Source organism: Ips typographus, linkage group LG1, assembly GCF_016097725.1.
Source record: "Ips typographus isolate SLU linkage group LG1, UJ_Ityp_2.0, whole genome shotgun sequence".
NCBI lineage: Eukaryota > Metazoa > Arthropoda > Insecta > Coleoptera > Curculionidae > Ips > Ips typographus.
Window position 1 is genome coordinate 25,651,944 of NC_138422.1, and position 18,887 is coordinate 25,670,830.

At 31.9% G+C, this 18,887-nt stretch overlaps 2 protein-coding genes across 2 annotated transcripts; one reads left to right on the plus strand and one right to left on the minus strand.

Annotated features, from left to right (window-relative positions):
- Positions 1-222: 222 nt before the first annotated feature.
- Positions 223-12,934, minus strand: LOC145740281 (thioredoxin domain-containing protein 11). Its single transcript, XM_081995728.1, has 12 exons — positions 12,555-12,934; positions 12,223-12,504; positions 9,067-9,214; positions 8,834-9,007; positions 7,833-8,033; positions 7,694-7,769; positions 7,368-7,643; positions 7,011-7,315; positions 3,898-4,131; positions 3,573-3,766; positions 2,828-2,957; positions 223-1,279 (listed from the first exon to the last, which is right to left on the minus strand). The coding sequence occupies exons 1-12, from the start codon at positions 12,788-12,790 to the stop codon at positions 1,016-1,018; spliced, it is 2,520 nt and encodes an 839-aa protein (XP_081851854.1). The 5' UTR covers positions 12,791-12,934; the 3' UTR covers positions 223-1,015.
- Positions 12,935-13,999: 1,065 nt separating this feature from the next.
- Positions 14,000-18,742, plus strand: LOC145740291 (uncharacterized). Its single transcript, XM_081995742.1, has 2 exons — positions 14,000-14,141; positions 16,877-18,742. The coding sequence occupies exon 2, from the start codon at positions 16,880-16,882 to the stop codon at positions 18,476-18,478; it is 1,599 nt and encodes a 532-aa protein (XP_081851868.1). The 5' UTR covers positions 14,000-14,141; positions 16,877-16,879; the 3' UTR covers positions 18,479-18,742.
- The last annotated feature ends 145 nt before the right edge of the window (positions 18,743-18,887 follow it).

Sequence of the window (18,887 nt, forward strand, 5' to 3'; positions counted from 1 at the left end):
GGAGAGTAGTAAATGGAGAGAATTGCGGTTTTCGAAGATTAAGATATTTAGCAAAAACCAAAACATTTTATGAATTTCTTTAATTCCATTTTGTTGATTTATTATTGCTTGCAGAAAAATTACAAATTGATTATTCGTCATCGGTTTTAGTAATCCAATAAAGGACTACTGAATTGGTTTCAAATGAAACTAAACGGTAATGTCAAATAAAACTATGACAGATAAAATTAACGCATATATTAATTAATTTAAAATTATTTACAGACCAAATAATTTCGTGTTTTTTTTTCGGTTTATCACAGCATTAAAAGTCATAACACTTTCCAATAACATTGAATATAGAGGACACTTGTATGTTTCCTTGAGTGGAAACAACTCGAAAAACTGAAAAAAACACGTTACAAGTTACAATAGCGTGAGAACCACTACTAACTGTTAGGATTCAAATGTGTTTTTAAAAAAATTGTTGTATAAAATTTTGTATATGATTTGTTGAAATTCGGAAATACAGGGTGTTTGTTAAGTACTGGCACAAAAAGGCGTACATGTTTGAGCGAAAAAGCGTCTGCCAAAAATTTACATTTTTTTTTTGAAAATAAATCCTTACAAATTTTGTGTTTAGCATGTTTTTATGAAGAATAAAAGTTAAGGGAAAGGTGCAAAAAAAATCACTATGTATGAATGTCACCCTGTACATTCATACAATTTAAATGTTTAGTGTGAAAATTGATTGGGAAAAATACAGAATCTGTGAGTGTCCTAGAATGTATGTACGGAATTTGTTTTTCTGTTTTTTTTTTGTATTGAGAACAGATCACAGAACTTTTCATAGTTCTTGCCATAAAATATTTTGATTTAATATAATAATAATGATAATATAAATAAAACATTTAGAAAAGTGTGATTTGTTACTGTAGGAATAGATAAACTTAAAATAAATAAATTACCCAAGTACATCTAGGATGTTTTAAATTAAATACTTATATACCAACCAACCAAATAAGATAAAAATTAATCATAATTCGTTTCGCGATCTAAGTCCGACATGTGGTTCATCCGAAAAATAAACTTTCAAATTTTTTAAGGAAATAAGTACTGCAAACACGTCATTTGGCGAATGGCTCAATAAAAACTGTAACTGCTTGAGATGCTTCAACTGATGTAAAACACGTTGTTTGTGTCGATTGTCGGCTTTTCTCCACTCCCTTAACATTTTGCCAATAAGAGCAATGGTTTCGGTGCGCAGTGACGCGAAACAAGCCAATTTCTCGTGCTGCAGCTGAAAAAAATATGTGAATCGTTAAAGTAATAATTCTTTATCAGAGTTTATTATCTACAAAGTTTTACCCTAAATTTGAGTAAGTAGGTAAATGACGTCACAACATATTTCTGTCAGTGTCTTTTAGACATCATACATTTTATTTTACTCTCTGATGTAGTCAAAATTACCAATTTTAAATGACGCCAAGCAGGTGAAAAAACACGCACGTCTTGAATTAGATCACAAATTTGCATGCTTGCCTAAGTAATTTAAGTGTAATTTCATGGAAACAGCTTCTCAAATTGGGAGTTTTGAGTAAGATTGTGTCTTGAGCAACAAAGTGTTTTGGAAATCTTGGAGAAAGATCCTCCGGAATCAAAAGCCACAAATGAACTTGCAGTTTTTAATAAAAACGATATAAAAGCTCGGAATTTAATTGTTCAGTTATTGGCTGATAATGTTCTTGAAATGGTGAAAACCAAAACTACAGATAAGGAAATCATGAATGAGTTGAAAGGTACTTTTCAAAAGCAAAGAATAGCAAACCAGGTACATTTGCAGAAGAAATTAATAAACATTTGGAAAAGGAAAACTCAGTGAATTTCTATTTGAATTTGAGAAAACAGTCTCAGAGTTAAAAAACTGTGGTGGAAACATAAATGACACAGTCTGGAATGCCAGAGAACTATCAAGTAGTTACCACTGCAATTGATATTATTTTTTGTCAAGGTGAAAGTAACACATCTCTTGATTTTGTAAAGAACAAATTACTTATGGAGGAATCAAGACAAGAAAAGGTAAAAGAAGACACATCCCAACTTTTTATGGTAGAAGAGATGAAGAAAGAAAACACTTTGGAAAAGGATATAGACATCCAGGAAGTCAGCCAGTAAACAAACGACCATCAACTACAAATCGTTATGTATCTCCTGGTTATAGAAGTGGTGCGACCTCAAGTGAAAATTTTCCATACAAGTGTCATTATTGTGGTATAAGGGGACACAAAAAATCAGAATGCAGGAAACTGAAATTCAAACAAGGAAAATGTAATATTGCAGAGGAAGAAGAAGTAGCTTTTTGCAGTTTTAATGAAAATATTGAAGCAATGAGATTTTGTGGACAGTGGAGCAACATATCATTTAATTGGATCAAATCAAGGACAGTATTTAACCCAAGTGACTAATAGTGACATTAAAACTAATGTGGCCAAGAAGGGAGAAACTGTAACAGCAAAAAGACAAGGAATTTTCAAACTGGAAACAAGTAATGGTAGAAAAATAACCCTGGAAAATGTTCTTGAGTGTGAAGGTTTGACTTATAATCTTCTGTCTGTGAAAAATCTGGAGCAGAAAGAACCAAAAGTTGTTTTTGAACTTAAGTTATTCAAGAAGTTGTTATAGAAGTAAGTTTTTGTATTGATTTCATTTTTACTATTATACTGATGTGTATGTATTGTAAAACTGGAAGGGAATGTTAAAATAAACAATTTTACAGAACATACTACATAAACATTATGTCATCTAATGGCAATTTAAGATTGTCAGGTTAAGGAAGATACACTCTTACCTGAGTATGCATGCATATTGAATACATGACATGTAATTTCATGGGTCCGTCCACATTAGCTATAATAAATGTTAAAAGATTTGGCACAGTGAAGGACATGTGTGAAGGAAATACTCTGGTCTCGTCTTTTCTGGAATTCAAAAAACATATTATACAGGGTGGTCCGAATTAATTGTAGGATACTTTAAGGGTAGAAAGTACATGAAAAATAAACGCCAAAGTGCCTTTTAAGCTAATGCATGATGAAAAAAAGTTACTAGAAATTTACTGTATTTTTTACCTTCAAAATTTAGGGGCACACCTTTAAAGCCTGCTAGCTCCGCTAGGTGGCACTTTTCGACCCTAGTTTATAAGGCACTTTGGCGTTTATTTTTCATGTACTTTCTACCCTTTAAGTATCCTACAATTAATTCGGACCACCCTGTATAACTATCTTAATTAATGGCCAATAGAAATTAGAATGTCACTGTTTTTTGTCATTTCCGGGTTAAAAGTTTACTTGTTGTGTAACAGTTGCACTCAACGAGCTAGAAATATATAAATTACATCAAATTCTGTAAACTGCTCTGCTGCAATTTAAAATTAATATGATAAGTTTTTTCCCCAGGTAATTACTGAGTTTGGTAAATACATTCTGAGCAAACTAGCCAATTTTTTCACTTTAAATTCTGCCATTACAAGAAATCCACTTTTAGTTCAATTGGACATCATATTAACGTTGTAAATGATAAGCGATACAACTTACTGGTTTGAAGGAACGAAGAGAACCGTGGGAAACTCTTCCATAGTATACTCCCAAGGAAGAATGTTAGCATCTCCGTCAATGCGAGCAAATTGCAAATTATCAACCAATGACAACTTTCGAGCGAGTGTCAAAAATACGTACGAAATTCCATTGCAGTGCGAACATTGTTTCGAATAATACATTACTAACACTGCCTGAAACAAGCAACTTTTGTTATACTTACAATGCAGGAAATATGAAAGTACTTTGACGGAGGATACGCCAGTAAAAATATATTTTTCAAACAGACAACTATTCTTATGTTTTCCAGAGGTTACAAACTTACCTGATTTGATTGCAGTAAAGTTTCCAAGAAATGTTTGCTAGTCAATTCTTCTACGTACACCAACGCAGAGTTATTAAATTGATTCCACTTGAACGTGTATAAAGGTTGGGACTTCGTTGAAACAGATACACTGGACTTGCGTGATCTAGTTAGACTGCCATCCACAAAGTTTTTAATAAACTCTCGCAAATTGGCACTTGTTATTGGTTTTTCCATAATATAATGGCTTTCTAGCTGCAAGTAACATTATTGAATAAGTCTTTACAGAATGTCAGGACTATGTTGAGGTTTGTTCAATCTACATATCTATCAGGTTCCGGAATGATGGCAGTATAGGGAAAGAAATGTTTTGTAGCAATAGGACTACAGTGAGTCTCAGTTAAAATGAAGACAACCGTATGGTTTTATTACCTTTTTAGGTAAATATAAGATCAGTTGGGGTGTGAATAGGAACAATACGAAATCACGACATTTTCTGTAATAGATAATCAATTCTCTGATCCCAAATTATTTGAAGAAAAGTATAAACTACAGCAAATGCATTTTCTCGAATTCAGTGACAGTTAACGTCAAACAGTTGTAATAGATTTTCTCTGACTCCAAGTTAATGGAAAAGGAGTATAAACTTCCAAACGATTCAAGATATCAACCCCTGTAGCCACATTTTTCGAAAGCCAATTTCATTAGCCATCCCTCGACATATAAAAATAAATAAAAATCAGTCAATCAAATAGTAAGTTATTTAGGCCCCAATAAAAGAGTGCCTGAAAATTGAACAAAAAATAATGATCAATTATAAGGCTTCTAGCAAAACAATCATCTACATCAAAATTTTCAATATTTTGCTCCAAACGGCACCCAAATGCACAGCAAAGGCATATTTATACCAAAGAACCTTAAATTAAGTTAAGGAACTGTGTGATTTTTCAGCAAAATTAAAAAACAAAATAACAAGTGGTATAGATGAGATTCCTGCAAGTATAGTTAAATTGGTACTACCACATATATCCAAGCCACTAACATACTTAATAAATAAAAGTCTCAAACAGGGATGCTTTCCAGATCAATTGAAAATTGCTCAAGTTAAACCGATTTATAAGAAAGGTGATAAAAATGAAATAGGAAATTACAGACCAATAAGCATCCTTCCAGCCTTTTCAAAGATTTTTGAATTGGTTTTATACACACAGCTAACAGATTTTTTTATAATGTGCGATCTCTTCAGTGGTTATCAACATGTCTACATTGCCGGAAGATCAGTACAAACAGCAATTTTTCAGTTTACACAACACATAGAGAACCATAAACTAGGAATAGGTATATTTTTAGTCTTATCTAAGGCTTATGATTGTGTAGATAAAGAACTATTGTTAAAAAAATTAGAACTCTATGGAGTTAGAAGTAAGGCCCTAAGATTGTTTGATTCTTACTTATCTCATAGGAAACAACAGGTTAAACTATTTAGGGAGAGCAAGCCATACACATCAAATATAAAAGAAAATCAACATGGAATAGCCCAGGGCAGTATTCTGGGGCCACTACTCTTTGTAATTTACATGAACGATCTGAATTCTATAGCAAAAGAAAATGAAAAAATCGTCAACTTTGCAGATGACACAAATTTACTTGTAGGTCAAGAGGAAATCAGCACTTTAATTCAGTCTGGAAAAGATCTGTTTAAAAGGACCTCTGAGTGGTTTAAAAAAAAAATTAGCTTTAAATATGGAAAAAACAAGTGTGATTATTTTTTCAACAAAACAAGGTACATTTGAGAAACCTAAAATACACCTCACTGACAGGAGCCAATTACTAGCCAAGAACACAAAATTTTTGGGAGTGCAGATTGATGAATTTCTAGATTGGTCTGATCACATAAATGTTCTGCTAGTCAGGTTAAACTCAATTTGCTATGGAATTCGAATTGTCTCCGGTTATCTGAACCTGGAGGCCCTTAAAATATTGTACTTTGCCAACTTTGAATCAATTATGAAGTATGCAATTATGTTTTGGGGTAGAAATACTTCAATACAGAATGTATTTGTAATTCAAAAAAGGGCAATTAGATTAATGTTCAAAATGAAATACAAAGATTCATGCAGATCCATCTTTAAAAAAAAATAAAATAATGACAGTTTATGCAATTTATATATATGAGTGTCTCATCTTTCTTAAAAAGAACCAAAACCTATTTAACATCAAGGTCAATCATACATACAACACAAGACAAAAAGATGTAAACTGTCCAAAACATAGATTAACACTCACTGAGAAGAATGCAAAATATATGTGTATTCGCCTATTTAACAACCTACCAGACAGGCTGAAAACATTGACGGACAAAAGTTTCAAAAAAGAAGTAAAAAATTTACTAATTGAATTAGAACCCTACACTATAGAGGATTATTTTGTTAAATAAAAATTGCTTATTCTCTAAAATCTGTATTTAGGGAAAAATCGCTGAAAATGTATATAAGTATCTTTAAGTACTACATAGTTCATAGTTTACCATGACGCTATTTCCTTTGTATTAGTTGATAATGTACATTGTACTCTATCCTAATCACAATTCGAAATAAAGACTGTTATTATTATTATTATTATTATTATAAGTAAAATAAGCCCAAAAAAGCACTTAAAAAAAATTGAATGGGGTATTAGAGGTCTTTTTAACTACATTTTGATATACATACAGTATATTATACAGTGTTTCGGTAACATTAAGAGCTAGAGAGGCGAGTTTTGAGTCATTTTGTAGTATTTTTTATCCTTTTTCTAATGACGATTTACCGAAATTGATTGGAGTTCAAATAAAAAAGTTACAACCTTTCAAAAATTGTAAAAATGACATTTTTGTCAAAAGTTCAATTTAGCCTAATTTTTATTTTGCTTTATAAGGCTTTCAATGCACAGCAAAGGGCATATTTATACTAAAGACCCTTAAATGAAGTAAAATAAGCGCAAAAAGAGAAGAAAAGCGTAGTATTTTTTAGAAAGACCTTTTTATTGTCTATCCAACGATATAACAACGTTTATACCCTGACAGTCAAATAAGGCTCTGGTTTAAACAAAACAGTGACGTGTTTTCATTCATAAATCCTCCTGTCTATACTTACCTTTTCACTCAATATTACTACGGCACTCATGTTTGCCATTAGCGTCAGATCGATACCCAATCTTTCCGCAAACATGGAATACTTCAAACTGTCTATTGCGACAAAAGTGAGACTTTCGTTTGTGTTTGAAATTTCGTTCGTACTCAAATCAAAATCGCACAGATCACTTAAATCAATATTGCTCTCATCACTCGAATCTTCAGGAACAAACACAGCAGGATAAAGTTTTTCCGAATTTACAAACATTCGACACTTCTCTTTCCTTTTCCATTGCCTGAGATTTTCCATTGACATTGGATCAGATTCTAAAATTAAATTATTCTATATATTAATAAAATTACTATTTTTGTTTAATACCTGAACGCCACATAGAAGTGGTATAAGATTGAAATGTACCATAAGATTTCTGAGCTTCGATACTACCATCAAGACACTCACAACTATGCAACAAATCTGATTTTTTAGTTATAATCTCACAGCCTGCTTTAATGTTGTTCTGAAAATTTGTTAATTTATTAGTGGTTGAATTAAAAAATGATGCAGTTGCTATCACTGAGGTAATTTTTTTAAGTTTTACTGGATTTACTATTCCAGTGCATGTCCTTTTAAGAGTATTATATTCAAAGATGTTACCTAAAAAAAATCTATTCAGACTTTGCAAAATGTACAGGCAACAACCCTACTTATTCTTTTATTTTTCGTATCAAAAGTAAGCTTCCATTTATCACAGTTTTTGTACTCATAAGCTATTTCCTGCAGCTGTAACATTTAATGATGTAATTTTAGAGAGTATTTAAATTTTGCTGAATATAATCGCAGTACCATCATGTAATAGTCTGATCCATCATATAACGGATTCTTAGGTGTGAACAAAATTAAAGCTGGCCCAGGTTGAAGATGATCAGAAAGCATATAGCTCTTGGAGCCAGACGGCGCTATCCATGTTGAAACTGATTCGCTGTTTTTAACGATCCATTGCAGAATAGTGCTTACTTTCCAATTTCCTGGTTCGATATCTAAAACCTTTAGAAGAAATAGTCGATAGTAGTGAATTTCTTAAAACAAGGTGTTTTAAATTTTAGGGTAAGCTGAAAGATAATATAAAAGGAAAAATTGAGACTAATGCAAATTTAAACATTTGAGAAGTTTAAAGGCATGGACAGAGACTGAATCCACTTTTGCAGCTCAGCGATTAACCGAAAAAACACAACTTTAGATTTTGTTAAGTTTTGCATCTTTAGAGTTTGTTAAACTTGTTGGAGAAGAAGAAGAAGCCACAGATGTTCTAGGTTTTTGCCCTCAGCCCTCAGGGCTGGTTGTTTTTGTTGATATATACACGACGTTTTGCAAAATGATTTCCAGTACAGATCCAACTACAATCACACTACAAATCACATTTTAAATTTCGAAACAAACTTAATTAACAATTGTTTTTCATCTGTTTTTTCAGCTCGCAATGTCCTGTACGGATTTTGATAATAATTGGGGAGATTGATAATAATTAATAAGATATGATAAAAATTTGTCACTTTTTTTACATAATTATACCTTTAATGGCATAGAATACTATACCTATAGCACATTGATGTCTTCCAATACGGTTGATAATTTTTATTTGATAATACAGGCAATAATAAAGATTATTTATTGATCATAAACAACTTAATTCACGCTAGAGAAAAAACGGTACAACTACAATGATCAACATTTGCTTATATTTGCAAAACTTGAAGCATTTAATTTTTTTGCTACCTTCTCTTGTTAACACTGTTAATTTGTGCATAAAGTTGAGCCTAGCTAATTACTTCATTGGAAAAACTTACCCTAACTTGATTCCACAGATACAAAGATATTTTATTTGTCGTATCTCTGTCAGGTTTCACATAAAAGGAAACGCGACCAGCATAGTCAGCTTCTAAATATTTTAGAGCAACTGTGTAGAACACCGAGTATTCCGTGCTTTTAGGCAAAGCATTCAAATGAGCTACTAGGTAAGCCTTAAAGATAAAAAGTTAGATTCAAATGCAAATATTTTAAGAATATCAAATTTTGTCACCTCTTCAAATACAAAACCAGTCTCATTGATAACTCTTTTAACTGGATGTAACAGCTTATTTAAGAAAGCTATCATATTAGATGCTATAACTGGTCCATTATATTGTATTCCACTGCCAAAGGAAGGATATGCTATAATCACAGGCCATCTACAACCAGCAGCACACAATAAGTAATTTACTTACTTTTTTTTTCTAATGTTTTTTATATTTGAGGCTCTGATGTCTTATTTAATATAAACAGTGCGCCACCACAATCAGGAAAATGATTTTTTAAAGTTTAAGGCGGGTTGGACTATAATTGAGCTTGATTTACTGACGGAAAAACCAATTAACGTCCTGTATCTCAAGAAATATCGATTTTTCCAAATAATTAAACAAACCAGCACTCAATCTCGAATTAAAGGCAGTAGTAGCTCTTATCTGTCATTCTAAGTCCCATATTTGTGTTACATAATTTTAAGTCAATCCCTTTGACCCACAGAACCATACAGGGTGTCTAAAGTCAGTTAAAGAGCACAACTTGTGCAAATAATTTCAAGTTTTACTCACTGTCTCTGGACACCCTGTAAAGTCTTTTCAAGCATGGGGTTTGTCCTGAAAAGTCCTAGGATTGTGTAACAGTCAATATTGAACATACAACAGCATTTGAGTGACAGATATAAACTTTCTAACATAGTTCAATTCAAGATTGCACACTGTTATATCTATTTTCGCGGGATTAATTGATGCCGTTAATAAAAAAAAGTCTAACAACATCCCGAGATATTGGTCTAAACAGCAAGCTAGTATGTCAGAAAAAATTTAAAATTATTAATTGGTAAAGTGACAAAGTAACTTAAAACTAATCTTTTTTCTCCCACTTTCCCTGTCTCTAGACACCCTGTATGGTCTTATTGGTCAAGGGATTGCTATCAAACCAAGTAACAGATAATACTGGTACTACACCCTCAAATGACAAAGAAAAAGCTGCTGCCATAACTTAATTTGCAGTTGAGTACTGCAATGTTGTCTTTTTCGAATAAATCAAAATTTTCTGAGACCCTTTAACTGAAAAATACCCAAAAACGTCCCGACATATTGATTTAAACAATACTACCTTCTATGAAAACCAAACCAAAAAAAATTATTGGTCAATTGGGGACTACTTGAAAATTTAACTTTTTTGCACACACTTCTTTACCCCCTGTATAGGGCAGTTACAGTACATTACAGTAAAAGTTTTTCAGGTCAGCAAAAAGCCAATTAAACAAGCCCACTGCCAGTCCAAACCGCATTAAAATCCGTTGATTCATTTTGAAATGGCAGGGTTTTAAAAATTATCCAAAAAAAAAAACAAAAAAAAAATCCAATTTTTGGTTAAGCATATCTTTTTCCACTATGTAATACTGTGCTTTAAAATAAAAAAATAGTTAATATATCACTACTTAGTTTATATTAAAAAAAAACAAGACTCAAATAAATTATTCCAAAAATTAAAATTATACAGGGTTATTTACGTTATTCGACACGGAAAATTGACTAAAGTATTCACTTTCAACAAAGTTTTGAGTCTGGGATGGATATTGGATACCTATTGGAGGTATTTTAAATATATTTTTAAGATGTACCGGTTGTCCCAAATGCAGAAAAAGTATGAAAGTTATATCTTTTCAAATGGAATACCTAGTATTTTATTTGATTTTCAGAATCTACATTGAAGTTTGGTATGTCTAAACTTTACACTTTCTCAGATATTCATTGTAAAAAATGAGAACAAATTTTAAGGTTTAATCACTCAACCTCTGTTTGATTTTTATCAATCAAAATTGGCTTGGAAACTGCTAAATGATTAAGTTTTAGGATCGATGGATGAGAAATTGTCTAGCTCACACAGGATGTCTCAAAATTTGTACCCAATAATTGCAACCTTTAAACTTTAATAACACCACATATTTTATGGTTAAAGTAGATGCAAAATTTAATTATCTATCGAAAATCATTGAGGTCTCCTATGGCTAACTGTTTGCGTTTTCTTGGAAAGTCAACATTTCTCGAACTCGCACCGATTTTGAGTGATTTTTGATTCCCTTGAGAAATTACCACAGATTTAAACTGTTTTAAATAACAGCTTAAATAGTGAATTAGCGAAATTTCTAGAAGTATATCCATTAAGATGCTTAATAATGTTGCTGAAGGATTAAAAAACGGAGTAGGTATGTTTGTGTTTGTAGTCGAATGGTCGCTGTTTTAAACATTTTTATGAATTATTTTTGTAACTTGTATAGCAAATAGAACTTTACTTAGATTAGAATGATGGATATGTAATTGGAAAAGATACCAAGTGATCTTTGAACAATATCAAAAATCAAAGTCAAAGTCAGCTCTAGTTTAAAATGTCGATTTTCCAAGAAAACATTAACAATTAGAGGTATGAAACCTTAATAATTTTCGATAGGTAATTATTTTGCATATACTGTAACCATAAAATAGGTGGGGTTCAGTGGGATAAGTTTATATTACTTAAAAAATTAAGTTTTTGAGTAAATTGTTTGAGACTTCCTATATGAGAAAGAAACTTAATCTGTTATCAGCGCCCAAACCAATTTTGGTCAATAAATCTCAAAGGAAGGTTGAATGTTTAAATGTTAATATTTCTTCTAACCTATCAAACATCAATAAAATTACCTTTTATTTTCAAAGTAGATTCTGAAAAAAATAAAATACTAGGTATTCCATTTGAAAAAATACAACTTTGATACTTTTTCTGCATTTGGGACAACCAGTACATCTTGAAAATATTTTTAAAAGATACATCCAATATGTCTATATCAAATGGGGTTAATCTTCTGTTATCCACAACTTAATAGCAAAGTCATACAAATAACAGGTGGAACTCATATTGTTGTTGAGTCAGTTAAAACTTGTTTTTAAAATAAAATAAATAGGGTTTATTACAAAAAAATTAAACTTTTTGACTGACATCTCATATAAAAAATGCTGCAGATCAAAAAATATAATATGATCCAGTGTTCTTCAAAAATATGTATCATCTCTGATTCTCCATTACATATTACTATAAGGTGTTGGTGAGAAATACTTTAAACAAGTCACATATTCAGGGACATTGAAAAAAACCTCCCTATTAAAATGATCACCAAAACAATGCAAAAAATTACCTATAAACTTTGCTATACTGATTCCTACAGTAACCATCTGGTTGCCAACAATTAACTGCAGTAAAAACAACAGTATCTTTCATGTAATTGGCTGCAATCAAAAACTCTTTTCTGGCAGCCTGACTTTCAGCATCCCAAGGAGCATAAAACATTATAAATGAAAACTCTGATGTTCTAGCATGCTCGATGGCAGTTACTATTTCACCTCTATAAAAGTCTTTCACTATTGACTGTTTTGGAAAAAATGGATAGGCTGATGGTGGTTTTGACACCTTTGGAGGGCTGCAAATCAAATTTTATTAGGACCTTTATGCAATTTGAAACATACTTACTCATTTGTAAAAGCTGAATATGCCATCAAAATAAGACCAAACAACATAAATTCTCTAATGAAGTGAAACATTCTGACTGCAATTTCATGTAGTGGACTATTAAGATTAGAGTTTACATTATCAGTCTTGAGTACTACGTTTTTTGCAGGTTTATTTTTGTCGTCAAAATGTTGTACTTGCTGGCAATTTATTGACGACTTTCTGGCCTTCTGAAGGCGCTTTTTTAGTAGATGCATACCCGTAAATAGACATTGAGGTACAAACTTCTACATTATTCTTCTGGAACTTTTCTCTTCAATAAAAATATTTCCACAACATAAACTTATCGCGACCTGAAAGGAAACATCACTAATTTTGCAATTTATACATATTTGTAAGTAAAATTTGTAAATATGTAGTCCACATAACCTAAAACTTCAAAGAAAAAAAAAACTGACAGATGACAGAAACACGTCAGTTGTTCTTCTCCTCTTCTTTTTGTAGTTTTTTCTACTTTTTGTTTGCCGAATTGTTTAGTTTTTTATTATTTGTACTATTTTTTCATTATTTGCACGTTATACATATCGTAACCAATATTATGTTGTTTTTATAGATTTTCAAGTGATTTGGCTTATATTTTTCCATTTTCAACTGTTTCAAGCAGGATCTGATTTATGTACGTTATGTTAATATCAAGGAAGTAAAAAGTGTTAAAATGTAGTATTTAGCTGCATGCTGCGTTTATAAAACCAATAAAATGTAATAACAAATATTTTAAAAATTAAAATTAATTAAAATATTTGTTGAACGTTCCTGATATGTTTACTAAACTGTTTAAAAGGTAAAATAATAGTAATAAGGCAAAAAATCAAAGTACTGCTTAACTTTCATTTTTATTTTTAAATTATTTTTATTTTACTAGTTTTATAAAACCACATTTGTTTTGATATTCTTAAGTGTTTATGTCTAAAACTAGGTACCCTAAGCTTATATGAAAGTGTACTCTAGACCTTGGACAGAAACACGAAATATACAACCTTTTATATAACAAATAGATTATTATAATAACAATAATACATATATGAGGTGTGGAAAGAAGTTCTGTACAAAATATGTATAATTTTAATTATACATCAATATTGAAAATATATCTGTTATGCCACGAGTTTAATTAAGATCAGCCATGTATAATAAAAATTACTTATACTATTAGTAGACAGGCGTTGAAAAACCCTAAAAAACTTATGTATAAAACTTTTTTGGACACCTTGTATATTTTCACCAATAGTCGTAATTGCTATCTACTTATTTAGATTTTTTTTGCATTTCTTGTTAAGTAAAAATACATGCCTACTTGCAGAAAAGCATACAAATATTCTACCTGATTTGAACCTTTTTCCCTTCCTTAACTGCCTATTTTTACCCGGAATAAAGGAAAGTTTGGTGCCGTTAGTTCGAGGGTTTGAGCAGGTAGCAAAACCACCCCACAACAGTATTTTCTATCTAAACGGAACCATCAGTTTGGCAGTTCATTCTGAACCTACCACTAGTTGAGTCGTTGACTTGAACTTGTTTGAATTTGCACCATTTCTAAATACTCCAACAAAGGTAAGTTTAATGAATACATAACGTTATTATATTAAAGTTTAAATGCAAACCTTTTGACACAATTAAAAAGCCAAAAACCCTACTAAAATCTTCAAGTTTACTTTTCGTTTAGATTTTAATAGTTACTGGTGCACGTGGCTTTCCAAACAACAGCTTTTTTATGTAAATAAGTATTTCAAATATCTTGTTGTGTGTATAGCAAAAAACTAGCAAAAGACGATATCAAAGTAAACCAATTTCAATAGAAACTCGCACACCAAATTAAATTTTAAAATTACTTCTCATTTCAGATAAAATAATCGTGTTCTTTTCACTTTTTCTGGGTTTTATTTGGGCTTATTGACTAATTGTACTCTGTCCTATACTGAAAATCAAACAAATCTAGGGTGTCGTCACAGTCAAAAAATGCTTTATTGTTGTCAAAATGTAAGTTCGGGCCTGTTAGTTAGTCTTCTTTTACAATTTTTGAGTAATTTCATTATTTCAATCATTTCAACACATTCTTCCGTTCTTTTCTCATATCAGTTTGTCTTATTGGAATTGTTTGTTAAATATTTCAACTAATTTTCTTTTACCACGTTGCATTTTTGAATGCTCAATCATTTTAACACGTTTTTCTGCTCATCTTTTATCAGTCTTCTTTTGAAGATTCTGAGCAATTAGTCAGCTCAATCATGTTAATTCAAATCTCATTCAAATTTCATTTCAGATAAAATAATCGTTTTCTTTTCACTTTTTCTGGGTTTTATTTGGGCTTATTGACTAATTGTAGGTATAAATGCTGGAGATAAAACTGTCCTATACTGAAAATCAAACAAATCTAGGGTGTCGTCACAGTCAAAAAATGCTTTATTGTTGTCAAAATGTAAGTTCGGGCCTGTTAGTAAGTCTTCTTTTACAATTTTTGAGTAATTGTATTATCTCAATCATTTCAACACATTCTTCCGTTCTTTTCTCATATCAGTTTGTCTTATTGGAATTGTTTGTTAAATATTTCAACTAATTTTCTTTTACCACGTTGCATTTTTGAATGCTCAATCATTTTAACACGTTTTTCTGCTCATCTTTTATCAGTCTTCTTTTGAAGATTCTGAGCAATTAGTTACTTCAAATCATTTGAACCAACCCATTTTCTTTTATCACGTTGCATTTTTGAAATTTCTGAGCAGTTAGTCAGCTCAATCATGTTAATAGTCAAGTAATCAGCTCTTCACTTATATCTTTTACTCTTCATTTATCAGTCATTAGTATAATTTATTAGTTCATCTTTGCAGTCCTCTTTTGAAGGTTTTGGGCAATTAGTTAATAATCTAAACCGATCCGGGCTGAAAAGTACTTTTTGCAAAATGTTGGATTCGGTCCGAGATCTCGGATTAGAACCAACGGAACGATTCGGGCCGGCCAACTCCTCTCTAATCTCAATCATTTAAACACATTCTGTTCTTCTTTTATCCGTTCGCCTTTTTTTGAAATTCCTGGGCAATTACCCAGCTCAATCATTTCAACACTTTTTTCCGCTTTTGATTCCGGCCGGACCGACCCATCCCTAATCTCAATCATTTAAACACATTCTGTTCTTCTTTTATCCGTTCGCCTTTTTTTGAAATTCCTGGGCAATTACCCAGCTCAATCATTTCAACACTTTTTTCCGCTTTTGATTCCGGCCGGACCGACCCATCCCTAATCTCAATCATTTGAACACATTCTGTTCTTCTTTTATCAGTTCGCCTTCTTTTGAAGTTTATGAGCAATTAGTTACTTCAAATCATTTGAATACATTCTTCCATTCTTCTTTTATCGGTTCAATTTTTTAACACTTTGTGGGCATTTAACTAGATTAATTCATATCATCTCTTTCATTTAACTAGATCAATCAACACATTATTACGCTTTTCTTTTCAGTTCGTTTTTCTTGAAATTTCTGCGTAATTAGTCTGCTCAATCATTATAACATACTCTTCAGCACCTCTTCTTTAAGTTGGTTTTCTTTTAAAAACTTCTGGGCAATTACCCTGCTCAATCATTTCAACACTTTTTTCCGCTCTTTTTTTTATTAGTTAGTCTTCTATTGAATTTTCTGAGCAATTAATCAGCTCAATCATTTCAACACATTCTGTTCTTCTTTTATCCGTTCGCCTTTTTTTGAAATTCCTGGGCAATTATCCAGCTCAATCATTTCAACACTTTTTTCCGCTTTTGATTCCGGCCGGACCGACCCATCCCTAATCTCAATCATTTGAACACATTCTGTTCTTCTTTTATCAGTTCGCCTTCTTTTGAAGTTTATGAGCAATTAGTTACTTCAAATCATTTGAATACATTCTTCCATTCTTCTTTTATCGGTTCATTTTTTTAAAACTTTTTGGGCATTTAACTAGATTAATTCATATCATCTCTTTCATTTAACTAGATCAATCAACACATTATTCCGCTTTTCTTTTCTCAGTTCGTTTTTCTTGAAATTTCTGCGTAATTAGTCTGATCAATCATTATAACATACTCTTCAGCACCTCTTCTTTAAGTTTGTTTCCTTTTAAAAACTTCTGAGCAATTACCCTGCTCAATCATTTCAACACATTCTGCTCTTCTTTTATCAGTTGTTTTTTTTTTAATATCCGGGCAATTAGCCAGCTCACACATTTCAATACATTATTCTGCTCTTTATTTATTAGTTCATTCATCTTTGCTGCTTCAAAGTACTTGTAAAATACTAATAGTAAATTCCATTGTTTCAGATTATGCTCGAGTTAAAGAAAGTCGAGTCGCTAAAAACGCTTTGCATAAAACGCTATGTGGGTGTTTTGATGAAACTTTCTTCGTGGATTCTATTAGAAATTGAAAAGAATCCTGGAAAGCTTGTTCATCACCTCCGAAAAGCGATAGACGAACTTAGCGAAACGCTGGAATCGCACGTTCCCTGGAATTTACATGATGAGTTGGCGGATGAGTTCTTGAAGGCCATCGACAATTTAATAATCGGTGATACATATAATATCCCTGCTGATTATTGGTGCAGGCCTTGGATGCCAAAGAACCTATCTACAACCGATGTGGCAATTGGCTTGTCCGAAATAGTATTCAGTTCAAAGTTAAAACGCGCTGACGTTTCGCGTTGGCCCACCAGAATTTCACTAATTTTTTACGAAAATCTTACCAAAATGGTAAATTTGAAAGCAGTAAATTTTGCGTTTAATATTATGGACTGGAAAGCGATAGATTGCGAGGCTAAACTTTTAAGAGGCTTTCAATCGATGAAAAACTTACGTTCGGTTCGCTTACAAGTTTCATGTGATGACAAAATCATTAAGGTTATATCTGAGAATTGTTTGCATATCCAGTTTCTTGACATTGCCCATTCCAAATCAGTCACAGACCTAAGCGTTAACAATTTGCTCAAGTGTCAACATTTAGAAGCTCTTCAGATTTACCGTACTTCAATAACTATACCCGAATACGCAAAATTGATTTCAAAATTACCAAATTTAAGAGATTTCGGTACGTGTGACAGCTTTGAATTGATTGTGAAGTTTTTGGACAAGCGTTCTTATAGCAATATAAAGAAACTCATGGTACAAGACGTAAGGACCAATGATTTAAAAAGCCTGGTGGACTTTTTCCCAAACGTTGAAAAGTTGACGTTGTATTTAAATACTAGAACTACAGATTTGACAGGAATCAATAAGATGAACTGCTTACAAGAACTGCTATTAGGCAGTGCTTCTCGACGTTTGCCATCTTTTTATCAATTTTTTCAAACATCCGGACAACAACTGACTCATTTACATTTGGAGTTTTGCCAGAGGATGCCTGTAGATTTTTTAGTAGTAATAGGAAACTATTGTCGTTTAAAAAGCTTAGTTATTTGCGAATGTGACTTCGTTGCTGATGATCCATCGATTCAAACTCAACTGAATCGGCAAGCATTTAGTACTTTGGAGAAAGTTATTTGGAATGTACGCAACAGCGTACGTTTATTGGAAGTCGTCCTTTCGAGGACGGTGAACATTAGATGCTTCCAAATAGGACGCTCCACCTTTATTCGACATGACAATTTGGAGAATATATTGCGGGCGAATCCGATGAAGTTTTTGAAAGGGCTGATGATACTGTATGCCATCGATATGAATATGGAGACCGTACAATTATTGTTAGACAGTTGTCCCAGTTTAAAAGTAATATCTGGCTTGGAAACTTGGGACGAAATTTATGAGCTTGAGTTGGCGGCTTTTAGAGATTTTATTAAAAGAAAAAACGTTGATTTGGATGTCACTACCTTTTGGATGGTAGTCCCACGTTGCTGTGGCTTCCAAGACAATTCATTTAACTATTATTCTTGATTTATTTATAAGTTTCACAAACATACTTTCTTGATTGGTGTTAGTCAGTATTTTAAGTGTTTTGTAATTATGAGGTGTTACTACAAATATAATGAAAATCTGTGGTGAGCGTTTTGCTGTATTTCAAAGCATTCTCACTGTGATATTTAAAAATAAGTTTAATGTTGTCAATATTAGGTTAAGTGGTTTTTATGTTCTAGACTCTTTGGTTCTAGTATGGCTGTGAGCTGTTAAAAAGTTTGTAATATAATTTGTTTGACCGTTGGAATGTTTTTTTATTCTTCCACAGTAGTATCATACATACAGAGTGTCCCACGACGAAAAACATCAATTTTAAATATTTGATAACATAGTAAAATCAACATTCCGATCTAACTAAAATATTTTTAACGTTATGACACCTCTGGTT

Bases quoted from the DNA above. Each gene is read 5' to 3' on its own strand.
- LOC145740281 (XM_081995728.1), bottom strand. From the start codon at position 12,790: ATGCATCTACTAAAAAAGCGCCTTCAGAAGGCCAGAAAGTCGTCAATA. The intron at 9,215-12,222 runs GTAATTTTTTGC...TGCTGGTTGTAG, and splicing joins CAGTATAGCAAAGTTTATAG to ATGGCCTGTGATTATAGCAT. The intron at 2,958-3,572 runs GTAAGTTGTATC...TTTGAATTCCAG, and splicing joins CTCTTCGTTCCTTCAAACCA to AAAAGACGAGACCAGAGTAT.
- LOC145740291 (XM_081995742.1), top strand. From the start codon at position 16,880: ATGCTCGAGTTAAAGAAAGTCGAGTCGCTAAAAACGCTTTGCATAAAA.